This window comes from Polyodon spathula, chromosome 4 (assembly GCF_017654505.1).
Source record: "Polyodon spathula isolate WHYD16114869_AA chromosome 4, ASM1765450v1, whole genome shotgun sequence".
NCBI classification, from domain to species: Eukaryota; Metazoa; Chordata; class Actinopteri; order Acipenseriformes; family Polyodontidae; genus Polyodon; species Polyodon spathula.
Genome location: NC_054537.1, coordinates 68713913 through 68738473, shown reverse-complemented (window position 1 = coordinate 68738473; position 24561 = coordinate 68713913). Strand labels below are relative to the sequence as shown.

At 37.0% G+C, this 24561-nt stretch overlaps 1 protein-coding gene across 2 annotated transcripts; it reads right to left on the bottom strand.

Moving 5' to 3' along the window:
- Positions 1–1704: 1704 nt before the first annotated feature.
- tent4a (terminal nucleotidyltransferase 4A) lies at positions 1705–23241 on the bottom strand. Of its 2 annotated transcripts, XR_005950155.1 has the most exons (14): positions 21984–23241; positions 15099–15222; positions 13614–13660; positions 12400–12520; positions 10535–10642; positions 9603–9731; positions 9240–9453; positions 8885–9011; positions 8402–8505; positions 7980–8164; positions 7092–7238; positions 6216–6377; positions 3366–3646; positions 1705–3210 (listed from the first exon to the last, which is right to left on the bottom strand). XR_005950155.1 is itself a non-coding variant. In XM_041248461.1 (13 exons), the coding sequence occupies exons 1-13, from the start codon at positions 22715–22717 to the stop codon at positions 3467–3469; spliced, it is 2382 nt and encodes a 793-aa protein (XP_041104395.1). In that variant the 5' UTR covers positions 22718–23241; the 3' UTR covers positions 1705–3466. The 2 variants fall into 2 exon arrangements, 1 of the variants encoding a protein (XP_041104395.1); XM_041248461.1 differs by having other exon boundaries at positions 1705–3646.
- Positions 23242–24561: the final 1320 nt, after the last annotated feature.

The window sequence follows — 24561 nt, the reverse complement described above, 5'->3', positions numbered from 1 at the left end:
CACTCAGGTCAACTGCCCAATTCGTCACCCCAGGTAAATGTACTTACTGCTGGCAACGAGAGATGATTGTGCGCCCAAAGCAATAATTTGTTGGAAACCCGACGGAGACTGTGGTCCTGAGGCTGCCCTGGTGGTTTATATAAGCCAACACAGTAGTGTTGTCCGTCCAGACAAGCTTGTGTCTCCCCTGCACCTCCTGCTAAATATTTTGCAAGGCTAGAAACACTGCCTGCAGCTCCCTAGAATATTTTAACCATTTTAACCAATATTTTAAAAGGAGGCTTGGTGTTCCAGTGGTTAAAGGAAGGGGCTTGAAACCAGGTTTCCAGTTCAAATCCCAGCTCAGCCATTGTGTAAGCCTGAGCAAGACACAACCGCCTTGTGCTCCTTCGGATGCAGCAGCAGTTGTTGATGCATAGTTTAAGCACTAATATCTGTCAGTCGCTTTGGATAGTAGCATCTGCTAAATGACTTAATAATAATAGTGTTTAAATTGGAGAGTAAATTAGTCAATGATCCAAAACCTTATCTGGCACGCATATTCAACAGGTTTTTGGGATGTACACAAATAATGATTAGATTAATTTAAGGGAGAACGTTTAACAGATTTACCATTTGAAATGAATAGATTTAATATTTATAAGCCTTATTGTACAATACTCTTGATACATTGGTCCAACACTTGATCTCCAAGGACATGTGTTGCCAGGAATTGATCTCGTCATTGTGGTATATCTGGGATGTCCACTTCAGGGTTATTGTGTACACCCTGGGTTTGCTAGCTTCATGCACATTAATGACTTATCACAGGCCATTTCCTACTTGAAGAGCACAGATAGTTTGACAATTGGTTTTCAATGAGCCACTGCATGAGCAAGCTCAGGATACCATATTCTTGAGGTGCTTAATATACAAGTGTGACAAAGTGCCCTCCCTTGTGTATATTATCCGTTATATGTTGCATGTGGTGTGTTAAATGTTGGTGTATAGTCATTGGTACACAGGATATAAACAGATCTGTGTAACACGAGTGTTTAAAATGTATATTTGTATTTAGGCATAGGATTGTACATCACTTCACGTACATTTAAAGTAGTTAATATGTGAGCACGAGGTTGCACATAATTAATTCACGTGCTGGGATTCAAGTGAATAATTAATTAGTAATTGAATCCCAGCACAACAGTATATATAGATGCACGTTTTACTCACTCGTGGTTGGGTGTTCGGTAAGTGGAGAACGGGAGAGGAGGAGAATTAGTAGTAAATATCAATTGCTATTGTGTGATGGTGGGACCAGCACAATACTTGTTTATTTATCTGCTCACCGTGTTTGTTAGTGTGTCTGTCTGTGCACCGTGTTCATCTGTATAGTCAGTTTTGTTTGTCTATTTATTTTGGCGTAAAGTGCCATGTCCTGTCTTCTGTTTGTTTAAACTTTTTATTTACAATAAACTGGCGCAAACAAGCACCATCATCGTTTCACATCATCTGTCTTTGTATTCATTCCTTTTCCTGGTTCTGACGCCGCCCACTTCAGCCGTGTCTGTGACAAATCATACACTTCGCTCTTTTACTTGTTGACAAAAAAAAACAAAAAAACACATTTATCACATTAAAAAGGACCAACACAAAAGTAATTGTTTTAAGAAGTTTATTAAAAATAAATCAAATAGAAAAACTATACATAAAAATGTAGTCTTCAAAAAACAAAACAAACTTTTAAACATGATACTTCCTTCTGTGTTGTGACCAATTAAGATATAACCACAGTGGCAGCCAGGCAACAAAGTTCTGGTTCATCGTTCATAACTAATGGTGCATGATGTGAGAAATCTAGCACTAAAATGCCTGCCAGATTTAAAAGATAGTAACAGCAAAAGCCAATTTGAGTATTGTCTGCATAAATACTAGTACTGTTTTGTACAGTACTTCTGCATGTTTATATAAACCTGGATAAATCCATATCCTGTTGAATGAAACATGATGGCATTTCCTGTAATGCACTTGGTCTAATTATTAGTCTTTTTCAGATTTAAATGACTGTTGAACTGTAAATTGCTAGTCTACACTGGAATCTAGTAACAAAAGTGAAAACCATTATCTAAATAATTGCATGTAACAGGCAACATGGCAGATGACTTTCTTGCTGCTAAAGATATACCGATCTTATTTGTTATGCCTTTAAAACAGCAGCGTATGAAACTCGGCTAAAAAAAATCTTTCAAAACCAACATTCTGGAAGTTAAGGAAAAGCCCCTTAAAATACATTTTCAACCACTGTATCACCTAGTAGGTGCTCACTGGAAACAGGTCACTGCAATTTAAAACAAACAGCTTCAGGCATCATGGAAGATTGGGACTTGTCCATTGGAACCACCGTGGTGCTTTTAAAACTCATGGCTAGGCAGTCTGATTCTTAGTTCAAAATGGTAACAAGTGGTCACCATGGAAAACCATGGGGAAGAAACTTGCATAGTATACCTGTCTTCTACATGCCAGCAATACAGTGAGTGCACTAGATACTTGCTGCACCATGTTGCAATACTGTAAAAAATATAATACTTCGAGCAAGTACTTGGTAAGGTTTGATTAGATTGTGTTGCTCTTAACAGAACAAATGCATACTGCTATACAGATTCCCCGAACGGAATCAAAATAATTCCTTTCTCCACATTCGGTTTACTGGGTACCACTTAAGCAAATGCTTTTGTGTCCCTTGCATAAACACAGGTTACATACATTAACACCCATTTAACTCTGTTCCTAATTTACTGTGCTTTCATTTGACTCATCTCCCCTCCCCCCGCACCCACCCTTTAAAATGTTAAACCTGAAAAAGAATGTAACCTGGGAAAGGTTTGTAAACTCAAAGCTATAATAAAAAAATAAAAACTAAACATTTCAACATTGATATAACTTAAACATATGACACCCATAAAAATTAAATACAACTTTTTTTCCTAAAAACAGTTATTGCACAAATGATAAACAGTTTGTTTCATTATGTACATAGTAAAAAAAGTCTGCAATGAGTATGAAAAAAAAAGAAAAAAGGCAGCATTGCCGGGATGATCTGGGACAGGTCATCTTTGAAAAAAGACAAAAGGGTAGAAGTCATTAACTTGCCATTTGACAGTAGTGCTTAAAACAGAAGCGCTGTTGCTTCCTCACGCTCCTGTAGGTCACCGACATGAGCCGTGTCCATCACTGAATGGAGAAAAGATGGTTTAAAAAAATAAATATGAACATCCAAAAACAAGTCTTCACAGATATTCAGCACTGAATAATACCATCTGCAAGATGGTTTCTTGAACACCGTATAGGAAACATGCAAAGAATCAGCCGCAGATATACAGGCATACCCAGAGGCCGAATTAGAGAATGCTGGTCTTGTTCCTCGGTCTGGCATTTATAAGAATTATAGGTCAGTGAACTCCAGCTTCAAGACAGGGAAGCAATCTTCTCATCTGCTAAGGCTGATAGGTAAGATTTCTCTCGTATGCTTCCTCCTTCGCCAGGTGTTGCGGTTGTACTGGTTCTGCCCCCGGGTGTTAACGGGCTGCTTCATGGCCCCCATCATGGGGTTGTGGGCAGTCCCTGGGACATTGACTCCTTTTATGGAATATTTTGGCCCGTTGTGCATCTGCAGAAAGGGGGCGGGTGGATGGCACAAGAGACTCAATTTAATTTGGCAATGATAAAGAATCTAAATCACGGCACACTAATGTAACCCGATCAGTAGAAATATCTGAAATTGTGTAACCAATATAAAAAGGAAAAAAAAAAAATTATATATATTACACATACATACACACACACACACACACACACACAGTGGCTCTCAAAAGTATTCACCCCGCCTTGGACTTTTCCACATTTTATTGTGTTACAACATGGAATCAAAACTGATTTAATTAGGAGTTTGTGCCACTGATCAACACAAAAAAAGTCTGTAATATCAAAATAAAAGCTACAAATTGTTTTAAATTACAATTACAAAACAGAAAATAATTGATAGCATAAGTATTCACCCCCTCTGCTATGACACACCTAAATAAGCTCTGATGCAACCAATTGTCTTTAGAAGCCACATAATTAGCTGAATGGAGTACACCTGTGTGCAATTAAAGATGCATCACATGATTTCAGGTTAAATACACCTGTCTCTGGGAGGTCCCACAGTTGGTTACTACATTGTCTAACAAAAACTACATCATGCAGACAAAGGAACACTCAAAGCAAATCCAGAATAAGGTTCTTCAAAAGAAAATAAGGTTCTTCAAAAGCACCAATCAGGGGTAGGATATAAGAACATTTCCAAGGCATTGAATATTCCCCGGAGCACAGTAAAGTCCGTTAAGAAATGGAGAGAATATGGCACAACTGTGTCTAGAATAGGCCATCCTCAAAAACTGAGTATCCGAGCAAGAAGAGCACTAGTCAGGGAGGCCACCAAGAGGCCTATGGCAACTCTAAAAGAGTTACAGTCTTCCACGGCTGAGCTGGGAGACACTGTGCATACAGCAACAATAGCCCAGGTGCTTCACAAAACTGGCCTTTATGGGAGAGTGGCAAAAAAAAAGCCATTGTTGGGGAAAAAAAAAAAAAAAAAAAAAATCAAATCTTGGCTAGAGTTTGCCAGAAGGCATGTGGGAGACTGAGACCAAGCGGAAGAAGATTCTATGGTCTGATGAGACCAAAATAGAGCTTTTTGCCTCAATGCTAAGCACTATGTTTGATGCAAGCCTAACACCGCACATCATCCTGAGAACATCATCCCTACAGTGAAACATGGTGGTGGCAGCATCACGCTATGGGGATGCTTCTCTGCGTCAGGGCCTGGAAAGCTTGTGAAGATAGAGGGCAAAATGGATGCAGCAAAGTACAGAGAAATCCTAGAAGAAAACCTGCTGAAGTCTGCAAGAGACCTGGGACTTGGGAGAAGATTCATCTTCCAGCAGGACAATGACCCCAAACATACAGCCAAAGCCACACTGGAGTGGCTTAAAAACAAAAAGGTCAATGTCCTGGAGTGGCCCAGTCAAAGCCCGTACCTCAATCCAATTGAGAATGTGGAAAGAGTTGAAAATCCATCTTGAGAGCTTGAGCAATTTTGCAAAGAATGGGTAAAAATTGTAGTGTCCAGATGTGCAAAGCTGGGAGAGACTTATCCAAATAGACTCATGGCTGTAAGTGCTGCCAAAGGTGCCTCTACCAAATATTGACTCAAGGAGGTGAATACTTATGCAATCAATTATTTTCTGTTTAATATTTGTAATTAATTTAGAACAATTTGTAGATTTTATTTTTCACTCTGACATTATGGACTTTTGTGTTGATCAGTAGCACAAACTCCTAATTAAATCCATTTTGATTCCATGTTGTAACACAATAAAATGTGGAAAAGTCCAGGGGGTGAATACTTTTGAAAGCCACTGTATATATAGATAGATATAATAGAAAGATATAGATACTGTGATTTGTCTTTAAAAATGTAAATTCCTGCTTTGACGATGTTTTACAAATTTGAGATAAACATCTTATAAAAATCCAACCTTAATAAACCTCTGAAATTCAAAAAATAACATTTATGGATTAGAAACTAAACAGACAAACAATGACAAATCTCACCACAACACAGCAATTCAACTGTTAGATTTAAAATGACATGAAGTTCAGCAATCAAGAAAATCCTGAACTAAAGCATTCTGGAACTTAACATGGATGCCAAAGTTCAGTATCGATCAATTTTTTATTTATTTTTTTAATATTGCGCCTTTCACGATAAAATTGTCCCAAAGTGCTTTACGTAGTCGTGGACAAATATTTAAAAAGTAGCAATAAGCAATTGAACAATAAAATAATAAAAGTAGCAACAAGAATAAAATAAAACAAGAATAAAAACAGTGAGAAAGAAAGAATTAAAATGTAAGCGCTAGACGGGACAAATGTGTTTAATTTTAAAAGAAGCAACAGTTGGTGCTTGCCTTACAGCTCTTGGCAGTTCATTCCATAGTTCAGGGGCTTTACAGCTGAATGTTCTACCACCTGTTTATTATAATCAAGGCTAGTCTAGGCATTGATTATAGATTATCACCGAGGCAGATGAACAGGACTGAAGGGCAATGCAAAAAACATGAGAAAAGTTGAAAACTTCGAAGTAGTTTGCTTTTTTTTTTTTTTTTTTTTGTTTAGTAAGTGTAGAGACCTACCTTGTGGTGCAGGTGGGGACTTGGCAGAGGGCTGGGTGGGGCAGGGGGAGCAGCCGGAGGGGGCATATGAAAGACCGCATTCAAAGGAGGTGCCCCTTCTATACAAACACGTCTGCCAGGCAGTGATGTAACAGCAAGGGCACCTGGCATAGACAGTCTTGCCTGAAAAATGGCAAATGCATCATTAATTTCTATTTACTACAAACAATGCATACTAACCTGCAAACTAATACAATATTGTGAAAGCACAGTGTATTTATATAAAGATATTATAAATATAACTGCATAGAATTTAGAATTAAAAAATACAAAAAACACACACCTTACGTAAACTGCTGTAGCAACACATGGGAACATGTAACAATAAAATAAGACTGTCCTTATGTACCCTTTAAGGCTTGGACAAAGCAAGCTGGCTGTTGCCTCTGCAGGCTGAGTAGCGTACGACTGTCACTACTCTAGTTTTGTCAATCTAAAAGAAAAAGTTGAGTCATTTGCCAAGTGTTTTGCCAACACCCGCATAAAATTAACACTGGGTTGAGATAAATAGGAGCAGAGAATAACACAATGAGAATTGATAAACAGACTGCTCTATCTGACGAGATAGTTTAGAGATACCCCCCCCTAGGATGACGTGTCTTCCAGTTTATTTGTAGAGGTAGATATAGCTCTATGCACTTACATTACTTTAAGTACAAGCATTAATCATTTCATTCCTGGATATAGTAATTTGTTGGGCTAATATTAGATATCCCAACACGACAAACATTAATAAAATGGACTGAGGAAGAATGGTAATGGTAAAAATGGTAAAGGGCTAAAGTATGATGGGCAAATTGTTCTTACTAAACATCAGTTTAGACGAGTAGCATTTACCTGGGAGCTGGAAGACATTATTAATGCCCCAGACAGATTCTGCTTCCCATTCGGCCTTTGCAGTGCAGGCGCTAGAGAGGCCAAAGGTAGTACTTGGATTGGAAATGGGTGAATGTTCGTGGCTGGACAAGGAGTTGAATCACAGTCCTTTTAAAAAAGATACAATTATGTTTATTTTTTGCGTTGTGACTTGTGCCACATCCTAAATAAAGGAATTTAAGTTAATATTTTGGTATATTTCAGCCCAATACAATTCACCAAACAGGTCAGCAAGACAGTTTTCAACCAGATAACAGGCAGTCTAAACCAGACTGCTTTACTTCAAATAAACACGATTATAAAACGCACCTTTGTTGTTTAATATTTCTCAGGGTTACTCTGAAAGATTTAAAATTTCACTTAACTTGCAAACACTGTCAGTTTTACTTTCGTTGACGTGATGGATTATCAGTGCTAATGTAAGAGAACATGACAATCACGTGTATTCAAGTGACTTTGTTACTTTGTACTGTTGTTGTGGACATTTAACACTAACAATGAGCGTTGGTAGGTGGAGGCAGCAAATGTCAGCTATTTCTAGATTTACAACCATAGGCCAACACCTAGACATGTTACTACATTACCTACTTAACACTTTCTGCACCAAGTATCTTTACATAAAGATTACCATAGGATATTTAGCTGAATAGTTCCCGTGTCTTACACTGGACAAAACAAAAAAATACAAAGCATCCCCAGAGCCTAAATTTCAGGGGATGTCATGGCAGTTTTTATTTTTATTTTTTCTAAGCCATTTGCCACCAATCACTGTTAGACCTTAGAACTGCTTGCAAGATGCTCAACAGAAACGGTTCTTAAGCCATTTTTACAATCATGCGTTTTACTTACAATGTCACTTCCAGACAGCGATGAGACAGAGGACGCCGATGAGCTGCAGGAGTGCTGCTGGGGGCTGGACATGGACATCGGGGAATCCATGCTACGTGGTGACACAGAATCACGGTTCTGCAGTTGCTCACTCACAAGACTCAGGCCGCTGTGCTCTATCTGCTCAGATGTCTTTATACCTGGATCTGTGCATACATTTGTAGTATGATAAGCCATGTTATTACATACATTCCTGGCAGAGGTCAATATACAGCAATTACTGCAGAACATAAAAAAACAAGGTTTCAAAATCACACAACCTTTAGCCCACCTAATGTAGGTAACCTCATAATTGAGGGGGGATAATATGGAAAATAAAAGTGTATATTTTTCTAGATTAATTAAATAATTTTAAATTGCCAATACTAGAAGAGTTTACTTACCACAAGTATCCAACCGTGGGCTGCTTCTCCCTCCCCACTTCTTTATGATCCATTCCCTGTAATCTATAACCTCTTGGGTCACTTTAATTATTCGACCTAAAGTGCTGCAAGAAAATTGAAACTTTAAAATATCCAAAACTCTTAATTTGGAGAAGCATGGATTTGGAAAAATAAATAATAATTCAATAAATAATAATCACTGCTATGTTTATGCAAAGCAAAGCACACCGCCCTGAAGTTTTAGACATGGAGCAGCAAGCATGTAACATATGGAAATGTGAGCTTTTTTTGATCCCTAAAAACTTACTTCTAATGCAGTTTAATTCCAACCAAATTGTAAGGAACATTTTTCTACAATTTTAGTTGTCCAGGCAAGTGTCACTGCTAGAAGGTTTTGCCTTAGAAGTACTTCAAATGGTATTTAGGCATTGGGGAAAAAAAAAAAAATACTGCAGGGGAACATTCAGAGAAAATGTAGCATACCTCTCAGAGTCTTTGTTGGGGTAAGACCTTGCAAGTGGCGATACAGCATGACCAAGCACAATGTAGGCATAGTCGAACACCTGTTTCACTTGCATGGCACCATAGGAACTCCTGCCCACATCATTTCCTGAAAGACAAAAATCAATCAACAGATACAAAAATAGGATTTTGCTGATGCTAACCAAGGGCTGTAAAACAACACATATGGAAATAAAACAATACTTACCCCACCAATAAAATTGGCTTCCAATTTATTTGGAGTCACTATAATTAAAACAGCACAATTCTAAGCGCTCTTCACTGGGCAAAACATCACCAAATCAGATTGTGGCATATTAAATGAACACTTTTTTACCTGGCAAGAAAGGGTCTTCAATGCACAACATTGACGGTCTGTAGCCGTTTGCCATGACTTTCATGATTTCTTCTTTGGCAACATAAGCGCCTCCATTTTTAATCCGAATACCGGTTTTCAAGTAGTTGAAATGCCTTCCATAAAGCTCAAAGAATTCAATCAGAAGAATGCCAAGATTTACATTGGGTCCTCTGGCATCAATTCTTGGGTGCAACTGTAAAAATACAAGGAAACTATTGTTGGGAACCAGCAAACATGCCAATCAAAATGTTGAATGGTGAGCCCGTAGAGGGACAGAATAAGCCATCTACTAAAAGCTGGAAAATCTTGGAAGACAGTGAAACCAATTTGACAGGAACTTACCTGCAGGAAGCTGATGACCATTAAAATGAGGCTGTAAGAGCTAATCCCGCCAGTAAAAACCTCATTCAAATCCCTCTGAAGGAGGAACTGCTTTAATACAAATATCAAGTAAGGCAGGATGGTATATTTCTGAGAAGACAAAAAAAAAGAAAGTCAGGCAAACATCGAACTATACACATACTGTATGGCAATAATGACCAGCATAATATTAACAAAATGTTTTCTTGACTGCACAAATAACCAGTTTAATAACTCATGAAACAATTTCTTAATGTAAAAATTCCAAGTGGCATAGTACAAGGAGAATGGCACTTTACAGAATAGTTTAACACCATGACTTTTTTTTTTTTTTTTTTTTTTTTTAAAGTTGTGGTTATAAAGAGGATGCATATACAGTATGAAGTACTGTGATAAGTTTCTGTGATACAACACAACTGAAATTGAGAGAATTGTAGAATAAAAGTGAACCAAATATGAAGATATCAGAAAGGGTGCCATCTCAATCATGAGGGTACTTGAGTGACAGGAACCATAACATTTTGCCCTAGTCATTTCCACATCAAAAACATGTTGGTATTTCAAATTATTTGTGGTGGTACAGTATGGGCTGCTGAAGAATCCCCTTACAGAGTCACTCCAAGGGCCAGCCCTTGGCAGACTGCTATAAATCATTTGCCAGATGTCAATTGTATTTCTTTCGGGGAAGTTCCTGTGGCATTTTAAAACACAGAAATCAGCGCCATTACACATTTCTTTCAGATGTGGCCAAATAGTTAAGTTAGGCAGATTTTAACCATGTCTGAAAAGCTAGACAAGGACATATAGAATAGAAAACCAATTAAAAACAATATTAGCTAATACCACTGTATTCATACCACTGTCTAAAATACTGCGTGTGCAGTCTAGCTCATAAAAACATTTCAGCACTTTACCTGAATGTAGCCCTTGATAAACTGAGCTGCCTTCACACCAGTTTCTACGTTGAAACTGATGTCTACTTTCACTTCAGTCTCTTGGTCAGTGAGTTTGATTATTGGTACCTGGAAAGTGAGGCAAATAAAAGTTAGTTATGCCCAAGGATACATTGTTGAGTCAGGCAGATATTTATATTTAACCGAATATAAAAATTCCCTTTCCAGTCCGATGTCGGACCCCGTCTGACAAAGACGTAAAGCACAGGTCTCTAGTTGTTTTTTCTCTGGAAAAAGCAGAGAAAACCTTTCAATGGCTGAGTCAGACCGATAGGAGTCAAATGAAACTGAAAAAAAAAGATGTATCTCATAGCACCATGCACTACAGAGAGAACACGGCAGCATAAAGGAGGTAGCTGCTTCTGCATCCAGCGCTGAAAGAATCACAGACATTTGCAGAGCTTTTTGAGATGTTATAGTAATAAAATAATGACTTGGATCGCATTATTGAGGAGTTTGGTGATAAAACGAGTGATCAGGACTGGATTTATCAGTATGCACGTCTATAAAGAGGTATGTGAAACATACAGAGAACAAGGGGTGGGCCTTGGCTGTAGATACAGTACTGAGTATCCTTTTGCGATTCAATGCCTTTTAAACCTATTTTACTCTGGAAAAAAAAAAATTAAACAGCACATGTGAAAAAACATTGGACCTAAAGTGTCCGACAAGTGCTGAATAAATGGACTGCAAAGGCCAAGGATCCAGTAGAGTGTTCAGCAGTTGAAAAATGTTCAACAATCTTTCAATCCAATTGAAATATTTAGGCAAATGGTGCTTTCAGGGAGAAACAATTAATGACAAATATTCATTGATGACACACATACATGCATGCATTCACATAATATTAAAGCCTCCACTTGTACTTGATATGACATTTGTTTACGTAACAGAATTAAATGTGAACAAAAACAAAAGTATTCTAGTAGCATTATCTAAGGTGTGTGTCATATCAGATCAAATGGTTTGTAAAGCTGAAGTAAAATGTAAATGTGAAAAAGACTGCACTTTCGATTTAGGAGGTTAAAAACAAATGTAGCACAAACACAGTTAATGTTCACAGGACACCAAATGTAATAGAACTTTAAGAATCATACAATACAACTATGGTCTGAATTACTGTGAAATCGTTCCATTTATACTGGACAACAGTGGCAAAAGAAAATCAAAGAATGCAGCCGAGTACCAAACATTACGACACCCACGAGTGTACATGACCTAAAGAATCACAGAAGACCTGTGTACAAAGTATGAGGCCTTATCAGCTGCAAACAAAAAGGTCGCATGACATTGTGATCTTAGGTCAAAGAGAAAGATCAATACAGTTCTCAGAATTACCACAATACTGAAAACCTGAAGTTGCCAGTTTAAATGGTTTATGAGACAAGCTTCCCTAAATTGGATGCTTAAATACACAGTCATGCAGAACATCCTTATACTACCTCTTCCCATCACATGACTATTTTATATAATATAATGGAAAAATGTAAAGTGGAGGGGCTGTAGTAGTTTAGTTCATGATAATGTTTTGTTTTGGCAACATATCGGGTACAATATTTTGTTTAATTTGCCTTCACTTTTTAGCAGGCTGAAACTTTTAAATATTCAATTATGCCCCAAGATTCACCAAATGTCTCATGTGATCCACATACAGTCCGCTACTAACCTGGAGGATTTTAACCCTAAAGGAGTCTAACTCTCTTGTATCTTTAGGTAAAACCTTTAACACAGCATGTGAGATTGCTAAACTTCAGTGTAGTTTTGTTCCATTTAGGTTTCCAGTAAAATTCCCTTCCCAGATTTTCACACATCTTTTTTTGGCTTACCGTAGCTTTGTCAAGGACTTTAATTGAGTAAGGCTCAGCCACATTGTGTTTCCGTAGTGCTTGTTCCAATAGCTGCAAAGGGGGTCGCTCCCATTTCCCAAAGACAACCAAATCAATATCACTGCAAGACAAACCACAAGTTAATACACTTCTAATGCTTATCATTCAGGTATATCAATGTATTTATTATCCGACATATTATTTTGTTGCTTTAGACCGCTTGAAGATGTTGACTTCCTGAATTTCAGTTTTTGTTTAACCAAATGGACTTATTAACCGAGAGTGGCCTTGGAGGTAAACATTCATTCTAACACTGAAAAAGGTTCCAAATGGGGCTCCCGAGTGGCGCATCTGGTAAAGGCACTCCGCGTGGAGTGCAGGATGCGTCCTATAGCCTGGAGGTCGCCGGTTCGAGTCCAGGCTATTCTATTGCCAACCGTAGACAGGATCTTCCAGGGGGCAGCGCACAATTGGCCAAGCTTAGGTTGGCCAGGGTATCCTCAGCTAACTGCGCACCAGCGACTCCTGTAGTCTGCCCGGTTGCCTGCGGGCTTGTCTTTAAGCTGCCTAGAGCTACTTTGTCCTCCGACGTTGTAGCTCTGAGGCAGCTGCACAGTGAGTGTGGAGGGAAAAAAAAAAAACAACACTGTCGGCTGACGGCTGACGGCACACACTTGAGGACAGCGTGTGTTTCGTCTTTGCTGCACCTGAGTCGGCGCGGGGTGGCAGTGGTGAGCTGAACCAAAAATAATTGGTTATGCCAAAATGGAAGATAATAATTGCTTATTACTAAATTAATAAATAAACAAACAAAAAGGTTCCAAATTGAAGAGTTCTTATTTACTAAGTTTTGCTTCAACAAACACAACATGAAGGAAAACAAGAATAAAAGCAAATACACTTATTTCTCCTAATCTACAGTAAAACACAGTAGAGCTGTATGTTGTAGGTGGAATCAGTGTCTATCTATACAGAAATATACGTAGAAAAGTACTGCACTGCCCATTACTGTATTTTAACAAGAGTAACTTCCAAAACTTTGAACTGAATGTTACAGTATATTGTAGATAAGTGTGCAATAACACTACACCGTACTTTCTACCAACTCCCACTCTAATACATAACTACAGTAGATACATTTTTACCATGAATCACCAATATAAATCAAAACCAAACAAAGAAAAAACAAAAATACTATGAAATGTGGAACTTACCTTGTTGGGAGATAAAGACCTGTACTAAAGCTGCCAAAAATCTGAACCTGAAAAAGAAGTTTGATGTATTGAATGTTATATAAAATGGAATGATTGACATTACCTTATTGCACAAATGAATTAAAAAAAAAAAAAAAAAAAAAAAAAAAAAGCTCCAAATCACAATTTTATTTTCTACATTGCTCATAACATCCTTTACAAATAAAATCTTCACAAATATTTAACCCTAGAATGGCCATGCATTGGATACCTGTATTATTTTCTACAATCTTGTACTTGTGATAACAAAAAGCCAACCCGCATATTGTGCTACTGCAGAAGGATACGAGCATTTGTCTCTTTCTATATTGAGAGGCTGTTGTCCCAATTTACAAACTCTTGGTCATTTAGAACATGACACAGTACAAAGGAGTGGGATTGTTCTGAATGGATAAACCAGAGGGAGAGTCATAATAGCTACCACTGTAAATAAAATAAATAATCATTTTAATTAAAAAATGTATACCCCAAATTGGTAGTAATCACACTAAAGCCTGATTTGCACAGGACTAAAAATCACCACATTAACAGGTGGTTTAGAATTATTTATTTATTTATTTTTAAACAGGAGGTCCTCCGATTATTTTACAGGACATCGGGACCTTCTGTAAAATCTCAAACTCAAGCGTCCTGTTAGAATTGAATCAGCATTTCCAGGGCATTCGCCTCAAAGCAATACTAGCCTTCACAATAAATCATAATATAATATTAAAATTGGTAGGATCTGTCCTGAGATTCCCCAGCTCAGTAAAATACTACAATTGTGCATAACCATACAAGGGATGGGTGAAAATACAAAGCATAAAAAAGCGCCTGTATGGCCACATCGCATTTCATTTTGAATTTATCGACTTTCCTTGATAAATGAATGTGCAGCCAGGTTACTGGACATCCTCTGTTTTTGACGAGCTTGAGGACACCTGGTTTTTAGTCCCCTGTGACTCATGCTTAAGACACCACTTCAGTAGTTTACAGCTCATTTAAAATATTAAATGGTTAAAACACAACACCAAATGCTGCTGCATTTTAAACAAAGTATACCTATTCGTAGTGATGATATTGTTTATTAAACAAAGTAGACAGTAGTACTGTGCAACATGCTATTTTATCACTTAATCAGTGCAAGCCAAAGAGGAAGTGTTATAAAAAAATGCACACAAAAAAAAAAAAAATTAGCACAAAATCCTTATAGAAAGTATATTGAACTACATTATTTTCCCATTCTATAAACTTCCAAATGTCTCACCCTTGAAACATCAGACACAAAATACAATCTGCATATTTGGGTTTATTGTATAACCTGTTCTCTTAAGTGATGTTCATGGAGATTACAAAGCAGATTAGGACTCAAAAAGGCAATAAATGCAGATTCCCAGTTATTGCTGTGATGTACTGTTTCAGACTACTGAACCAGTGCTGTGTCTGTGTGCAGGGTTTAGTACTTACATCGGCTGTAGGCCATAGGTCTTTTATAACCGTTTCTATCCTCCTCACCACATCTTCACGCATAGCTGCTTCTTGAGGACGTGGAGACATGAAGTTATAGAAGTCAATAATCTCTTCATGGAGGCTGTAAAAACATGAAATATTGATAATGAAAACTATCAAATAAAACCAAAACAAAGTCTTTTTTTTTTTTTTTTTTTTCCCCCTGGAATGACATACAGGATTTTTCACCAACATTGATAACGTTTTCCCTGATAATTAATCCAAATCTATTAACTATAAAGCTCTGACCTTTCTGTTGACACTTGGCAAGCGTTCCTTGGAGCCATGATTGAGACAGCCAGTTCCATTGATTCACTTTGCTCATATCCCAGAGGACAGGAGTAGTCTTGTTTTAGTAGTAGCGATTAAAGGGTCTAATGTTTGATATTGCAAGTTCAAGGCTTGATGAAATTTCCTTGCATTAGACCCATCACATTTTGTTTTCACCCATGAGTTGTCGTTAATAGATTTGTTTTAATTTGATCATTAATCTTCCGCACAGGTAGCAGTATAGTAGTGCCACAAGTATTGCAACTATTCTTCTCATTCAAACCATACTACAGTATGCAGTCAGGTTATAGCATTACTTTGAATTACACAGAATTTTCTATTCATCTTTTGAAATACATCAGCTTATTTTGAAGGCTTGGTACTGTACCTCTGGGTTGTCAGTATCGCATGACTACGCAAGACTTGCTCTCACTTTGTTATGCCTCACTTTCTTTGTTAATTGGTCAAGTTTATATAGTATTAAAAAAAAAAAAAAAAAAAAAAAAAAAAAAAAAAAAAAAAAGCAAAAGATTTTAGGTTGTTCAAATCTCCTTTGCCCACAAAACACAAGATTTAAAACATGTGCAAACAGTGTAACTGTAGGTACATACAGTAATCTTTTCTTAATTTATTTGTTTTCTTGTTAAGTAACAGTTTTTAAAAAGCCACTACAAGAGTCAGAAATATCAGAGTTAAATAAGCATTGTGAGCAGGTCAAATAACATGTTACTTTTAAACAAAGGATGGGATTTGCCCCATTAAGGAAAACACATTTCCTTACTAACTTTACTGTAATTATTTGTTGAATTCTATTAGGGCTGTGTTCGCAGGTTTGTTCACAGCCAGGAATTCAAAAGGTAGTTTTACAACTTTGAAGGTTCATCAGGTGACATTCATGCCGTTTTTCTTTTTCTCTTAACAGAAACCATTTGACAACATCTGAATACTACAAATCAAACATTAAACATGCACAAATTGGATCTTTTGATTTGCATAATGCATATTACGTAAACAAAAGTTGTTGTATTAAAATCCACTACCAAATATGGTAGAATATTGTTAAAAAAAAAATATACGCCAACCCTAAAATTTAACTTAAAACTGAGCACAGTCCACCACCGCCCCCCAGCATACCAATACAAAAGCATCTCCCCCACCCAAAAAGGAATAAACAGCTAACGCTTAACAGTATCTTTTGACTCACATTCTACCTGACCGTTACAAAATCTGCACATCATTACTTTGTCACTGTCAGCTGCATACATCCCCCTCGTGCTCAAATTCTTTCCAGCATTGTTTAATCGTCATGCAAGGTTGTTCACACATTTTAGAAACAGACATAACTTCTCTTCCGTCACAATTCCAAATTATATTTGCTCAAGTGCTAGACAGAGTTCCATTTCCCCATCACTGTCTATGGTAACTGCTGAGCCTTGACAACTATGATTGCAAGTTTTTATTTAAAGTATGTTTTAGAGAATATATACATATATAGACATCTCTCTCTCCAGATCGATATCTATAGCGCTTTTTAAATATATACAGCACTTTTTATACAAAAGTATCGCAAATCATTGTACAGTACATGCAGAAAAAAACAAACAACTCACAATACATTTGTATAGCTTGTCACACATACGACTGCCACACTCGGACGATTTAAATACAGATTTAAACAGTAAACACATAACACAAAAGCAGCAATTTGAAAGTTACATTAAAACCCACTAAGATAAGAAAGCCATTTTATAAAAAGTGCATTGTTAGTCTGGACTTAAACTGTAATTGTCCCAGCGTCCCTGACAAACAAAGTCAGAGCATTCCATAATTTAGCAGCGCTAGAAGAAAAAGCCCTACCTCCCAAATTGCTTTTGTTGACTCTAGGAATAACCAGCAGCCCCACATCCTGTGATCTCAGAGTGTGGTTTGGAAGATAAGGGGTCAGTATCTCCTGCAAATAACTAGGAGCTAATCCATTCAGGGTTGTAAGTTAACAGCAAAATCTTAATTCTATACTGCACAGGGATCCAGTGTAACCGCCCAATTTAAAAAACAAAAAAAAGTAATTTTATGTTTGCTTTATAATGATTTTTCATTTTATATGTTGCATTTTGTTTTATTTTGTGATATTTCATTTCTGTGAAAAAAACACAGGACTAATTATTATCCAGGCAAATCTGCATTTTAAATGAACAGCAGGGTTCGATTTTAAGGTTTGTCAGTTTGCTCAAGACAGTCAATTTGGACAGATAAGAGCTTCTAGCATGCTCAGTGGTCCATAGGACAAGTGCTTCATAAATATACTTTAATAACATCTTGACTATTGAAAGCTGATGCTTCCTGTATTTGTGTGTGCTAGTCAATGTCAGAAAATGCATTCCATACTATTATGTGGGGTTAATTTATTGAAGTTACGTTTACGTGGAAATATGCATGCCTCTACAATAACAAAGCTTATAAAAAATGTAACGTTCAAAATATTGGGTATAAAGTACATTTTTGAAAATGTTAGTGGTATGTTTAAGCTGAAGCAACAACGAACGCTATCTAAAAACTTGCATTAAAGTTTTGTAGACGTCTTTCATCCATTTACACAAACATGTAAAAACAACATTTAAATATTAATGGTTCTTAAATAAGGAATGTTTACCCCCAGAAGACATTATGCTATTTTCCACAATGCCTGCTGCCGATGGCAAGGCTGTTGGAACATTGGCTTAAGCAAGGCCGTGGCTGTATCACTTCATAATGAATGGCAGTGCAGTATCAAGCTATAGAAACGTGTTTTCTTTAATATATTTATTATTATTATCCAGCTATGAAAACACTGTCTCAAATATGCGATGTTATACTCCAGTTCAACATGGAGGTCAAAGTTTATCCCCAGTCTGCAAATTGCCATCCCATGCCTGTGGGTCTCCCCATCAAATCAAGCAAACTGCATTTGTTATTCATTCAGTTCTTTTTTTTATTATTATTTGTGGATAGCCAGTGATTTGCCTTGTATTTGTCTGTGGGAGTGAGGAAAAAATCCCTTAAAATCAAACCCTGAATATCCAGTTCAACTCAAATTTCATATGTTACCTACAACATGTATTGTGTAACTGCATATTCAAGATCAAATCCAGCAGATATTTTTAATTAGATCAAGCACAGATAAATGTACTAAACCCACGACATATGTTTCCATTTCAAGCTAAACTAATACACACTGTAACTTTACTGTATATTATTTAGGTATAAAACAGGCATAGTAGGAATGCAGGCAGTGGATCATCTTCACGCAACTGATCACAACAATTAACTGCAATGCCGTGCACATTATTTAAGTTCCAATGCACTCTGCAGTCCAGTGGTTTCTTTTGTTTCATCACTTTGAACAGACTAGAGCGACACGAGGTGTATCAATGTCCCATAATCTTTTCAGTGCAGGATGCGGCAGGGGTTTCGAACCACATGCAGTTCTAAATGCACGATCCCTGAATTATGATTCAAATGTAAAGAGACATTTTAAATATTGGTTGTATACATAAAGTGCAGCAATTATACTCAACAGTATCCACAATAAAAATTAAGTTTCTAAGCTCTTCAACACATCCACCTCTCCACAAAGATGGGTGTAATTACAGGGGTGCAATTTTAGTGCCACAGTAAAAGCAGGAATCTTAAAATACTTAAAAGAACAATATTTAGATCTCGACTATCCTTGTGATTTATAGAGTTCGACTAAGAATACTTTATGCAACTGGTTTTAATCGCATATGTAATTGCTAAAATTACTGCATCCATCTCATTAGTTTGCTTTATTACTGATGCTATTATTCAAAAGTTCTTATTACCTATAAGGCCTTACATGGTCTTGGACCTTCTAATCTTCAAGGTCTGCTGACCCCATGTGTCTCTGGTCCTTCCCCAAGATCGCAAAATACTAATCATCTGACAGTCCTTATATATATATATATATATATATATATATATATATATATATATATATATATATATATATATATATATATATATTCAAATCAAATCATGTTAAAAATTGTACCTAAAAAAACACACGTGTAGATTATTATACACATGACGTTTCTTTTAACGACACAGTATTTGTCAGGTTGAGAGTAATCTTATGTCAGAAGAATAGTCTTATTCTTATGTTCTACGTTTTCAGGAACGTATAGACTGTCCGCATGAACATACCAAAAAACGTTTTTCACCCGAGCACACATGAGCAGTATGCACTACAAGACCGACTTTTCTTACAATATTGTAGAAATATGTAACGGTATAATACAGTACTTGTCAGTACCATTACTGTAGCCAATTATGGCCAGACGCCATATCAGCTTTAACTGCATTCCCGGCGGCAATGCTGCATCAATAATCTTTACCTGCGTATACATCCCAATGTATCGATATCTGTTCCATGATAGAAATAAAGGCAGATTAAATTGTTTCACCGGCAACCAGCTCAACAATTAAAAAATAAATAAAAACAGCCGCAGCCGTTGAAAACAAATAAAAAAAGGAATAAAGTAACAAATACATATCAGTAAAAAAATATAGCATCTGTGTTGCATGTATTAAGAGATAAATTAGTTTACTTTAACATTCTGATATGCTGAAAGTGAAGCGTAACTCAAAATGTCAGCCGGTGACCCCCACATTTGTCAAGTGGTTTTGAGTGACATTGTGCGATTTGGTATTCAACAAAACAATGAGGGGCGCGTACATTTTTTGGAAGACTGCCAATTATCAGTCAAGTCTGTCACACTCACACCTGATGTTTTAAAACTGATCAACAGGAAAGTGCAAAATTGTTCTCACTGAATTTGTTATAACGCAATGTAGCATTTAAAATACAAATGTATGCTACTTAATAATAATAATAATAATAATAATAATAATAATAATAATAATAATAATAATAATAATAATAATAATAAGCTATTCTGCGTTCCTGTGTGAGGGTTCCAATACCATAGTGAGGTATAAATGAAACGCAATGAACAAAATAAAATCAACAATTTAAAAAAAAATCTGTGTTACTTTAATTTGTTTCAGTGTTACTCTTTGTTCCTATGTATGAGGGTTCCAATACCATGGTGAGACTTAACTGTAATACAATACGTCGTTGTATGAAAAACCTGATATACAAATGTATTGTTTATCCCACAACCAGCACTTTGGGATCAATATTGCAAAACACTTCATTTTCTGATTAGTGGCAAGAAATATATTGTAGCGGCCGGCTATGTGCAGGGGGTTCAGGCGATCAATGAAGAGACAGGGTGCAACGTACTGTACTCCTACTAGCCTACTAAATAATTTTACAGCCAGTTATTTAGTAAACATAGTGGTGAACTACAGAAGTAATAATAAAAAGCAAAACATGATAACAGTATCAAATTGGCTACAGGAAGGATGCTGATCGGCGCGATCCATAAAATACTGACTTGCCTGTTCTTGTATGAAATATGGGAGGAATCAAACACTTCAGTGTGCTTGGACACCTCAGTTGACAAGTTTCATTCAAGATTTGTGATGGGTTAATCCACAGACGGTACCACGCGTCAGCCAGAACAGTCGGACTTGCGGTACAGTCCTGCGCGGATCTGTCCATAAAGCAAAGGCAGCGACACAGGCGACAAAATGCCTCGCGTGGAGTGCCGCGCCTGTCTGTTCTGGGCTTAATAAGAGGGTCAAAACAGAGGAGTGCGATTAACCCGCTTCAAAAAAAAAATAAATTAATGCATTAAATCGCCAACAGTCCTAATACATACTAATTATATTAACTCCATGTGTTGGTAAGGGGCCGTATAGCACTCAGGTATATAACAACAACAACACTAATTTGAAAACGCCTCAGGTACACTACATGTGTTTAACAATTTTGTTCAAATATTCTCACGGTTTAGAAGAATTGGTCACTGTCAACCAACATATTTTCCAGACTTGGTTGCTTCATTATAAAGTCCCACCACCACACCAAGCCATTTTGTGGAAAAAAAAGTGTAGGAGGGGGGAGGTAGTAATAAGGGGAGAGAGGGGGAGGGTGTAGGAGGAAAGGAAGGAGGCAGGGAGAGGGGGAGAGCGAGGGGGTGGGAACTATGAAACTTCCCTCGGGCAATTATCATGGAATGACGCATCAAAATCAGTACACAATTCATTGCAACTTTAACAGTTCCAATACAACCAAGTAATTTCAAGAGCTGGAACAAGTATTCCACACCTTCTCTTCCTGTCTGAATATACTGTTTCAAAACTAAACTGCCCAAACAATATGGCCTAAAGTTTACTGAAAATTGATTTAGGTTTTGAACAGGTTTCATTACATTTTTCAATCAACGTTTTGATCTACATTGTTTACTCAAGATTTAAAACACGTTTAATGTGTGTTACGTAACAAACGCTAAGCAATTACAAATGGACTGCTCGGAATTGATGCAGAATGTCTATTTACAACACGCAGGGTTTTTATATATACACACACACATTTATATACACACATACATATACACACACACACACACACACACACACTTGTATACCCAAGTATTTAGAGAATCTTACCCATTAATGCCTGGGCTATACTTCCTTTTTTTCCAGGGGGTCCCGGAGCAAAGCTGATAGTTGCCGTTGCTCCAGCTGGAAAGCAGGTAGTTTATCCCGTAGGTGCTCGCTTTATTTTCACTTTTTCTCCGGCCTGGGTGATGGTTGTTAATAGTAGTCGTAGTAGTGCCGTGATAATTCTGGCGATTGTGGTTTTGCTGTTGCTGGTGGTGGCTGTGATTATTCACATTGTGCAAATTCTCGCTGAAATTGAAAAATAAGTTGCTACCAGCAGACTTGTTATTGATATCACCATTACTAGTCCTTGCCAAAGAAAATGTGGACGAAGGGCTTTCCGTGCCAGACTCCACAGAGGAGGACGTAGATGAAGATGATAGAGAGAGGGTCTTTTGCAACCTTTTCCCCTCTCCTACCCTTGACGCGCTGATGTACTGGGTAGAAGGGGGACAGTTTACGTTGCTGTTTGAAACGCTGGAAGAAATAGTAACATTGCTGCTGCTAATACTCTGGTTAGCAACACGGCTCTGATGGCTGCTACAGCAGCTTTTAGTCGCCGCAGCTGTTCCATTTTTTAAAAAACTGGCGTCCAAAGCCGGCGAGTTGACAGCGAGATTGTGGTGATAGTGGTGGCTTGAATTGGTCCGGACTCCCTGAGAGGTCTCCCATATATGCATCCACAAGGCATTAGCAGGTCCATTCTGTTCAGGCTGAATCCAAGCTACCCTCGGATCCATTCAACTTCTGTAATCTAACAAACCTTTCCTGAATCCCGTTTCCTGTTAAAATGCACGCGTTTAGTCCTTTAAACTTCGACAGTAAACCCGATTTTTTTTTTTTCTTTTTAAAACCAACAAAGTAAGCTACACAAGCCCGAACGAAACAAGAACCGCTAATTTCTAAATGCTAGAAACTGGTATACACTACACCGATCCAATATGGCGTAGATTTTTTTTTTTTTTTTCAAAAATCCAAACACAAACTGCGCATGCATGGTGGGTTTTAAACTATCACCGGTGAAGCCTTCCCCTGACAGAATACGCACGCGCAAACATACAGTCCATTTTGTATACCAACGAGGGATTGATCAATACCTCTCCTTGAGTTCACTGCGTGCTCTTAACTATTTAAGATCGGTGCTGCTATGTGCCGTGCTATATATGCCAGTTGAAATTCACGATTGAGTAGTACAAAATAGTTTTTGGTAACCTATTATTCACAGTCAAATTTATTCCAGTCCCCTCAAAATCATCTTTTCTACTCTGGAACACCAAGTTTACAAACTACTGTAGTTTTTTTTTTTTTTTTTTTTTTTTTTTTTTTTTTTTTAAAAAAGTACTCTCTGTGTGTGTGTGTGTGTTTGTTTTTAAATACTCAACTGTAAGAACAAAAATAAAGAACTGTTCTTCCTGTAATTCTTCTTTTTTTTTTTTTTTTACTTAATCTGTTCAAATATGTTTATTCTATATAAAACAAAACGATTCGCTAATGATACATGGATGATTAAGCTGGAGACTTGAGGTTTTTTTTTGTGTGTGTGTGTGTGTTTTTTTTTTTTTTTTTAACAAACCATAGCTGAATGTCCCTAATTGCACGTGAACCCCAATAGACCAAGCTGTCAAACTAACACCCTTTGATTCATTCTTGTTTGATGTCTGGCAATCACTGAGCTAATTAAGACACCGGCTGCTGAGAAAAAAACATTGGTGGCAACTTGCAGTGCAGTGGCAGAAACATTGATAAAATATCTGTCAATCAAAATAAACTAGGAAGAGTACCCATGTTCCTATGAAGTTTGAAGGTTAACGTGTTTAAGGTTTGCTCTGTAAGAATAAATACTAAGTACCTATCTTTGCCAAATACATTTACCATTTTCCACAATCACACATCTAAGAACAATATATATTGTTTTACTGTAATTTTAGATCATAACAATACAAATAAATACAAAAATATTTACTAATTATTTGTAGCAAAATCTGTTTATTAGCATATGTATGAGCCCACAGGGTAAAGAAAGATTAAATCGTCAGATTTGGACTTCAGCAAGTGCCATTTTCATTAATACAAAAAATGTCAAATATTCAAGTACATGGCCAGTGTAATAATGGGTTCTTCTTTTTTTATGCATTTTTGAGTGACAGACATTTGATTTGGAGAATTTGAGATTAAAGTCTTATATTTAGTCACTAAACAGGAATAATGTTTTTATAGACCACCTGCAAAGCTCCCAATGTTAGAAAACAAAAAAAAAAAAAATTACATGACCAGATGCCCTGTTTCACAGACAGATTTAGATTGATTTTAGGCAGAAGGGACTGAAAAATAATACCAAATTTCAGAATAGGTTCAGGAAGATAGAGGTATCACATCATTTTATTCAATTGGGATTTGGTCGGGACCTAAAAATAATGCCGAGTTAGACAGTAAAAAAGTAACTTATTTTTTGCACAGAAAATGTAATCCATTAGCACATTTGGTTAACTGTAATCTGTGAAAATGTAATCAGATTACTGTAATATTATACTCCCCAACACTATAAGGCTCTTCGTTTTCAGAGTTTGTTTTTGATCACGTGATT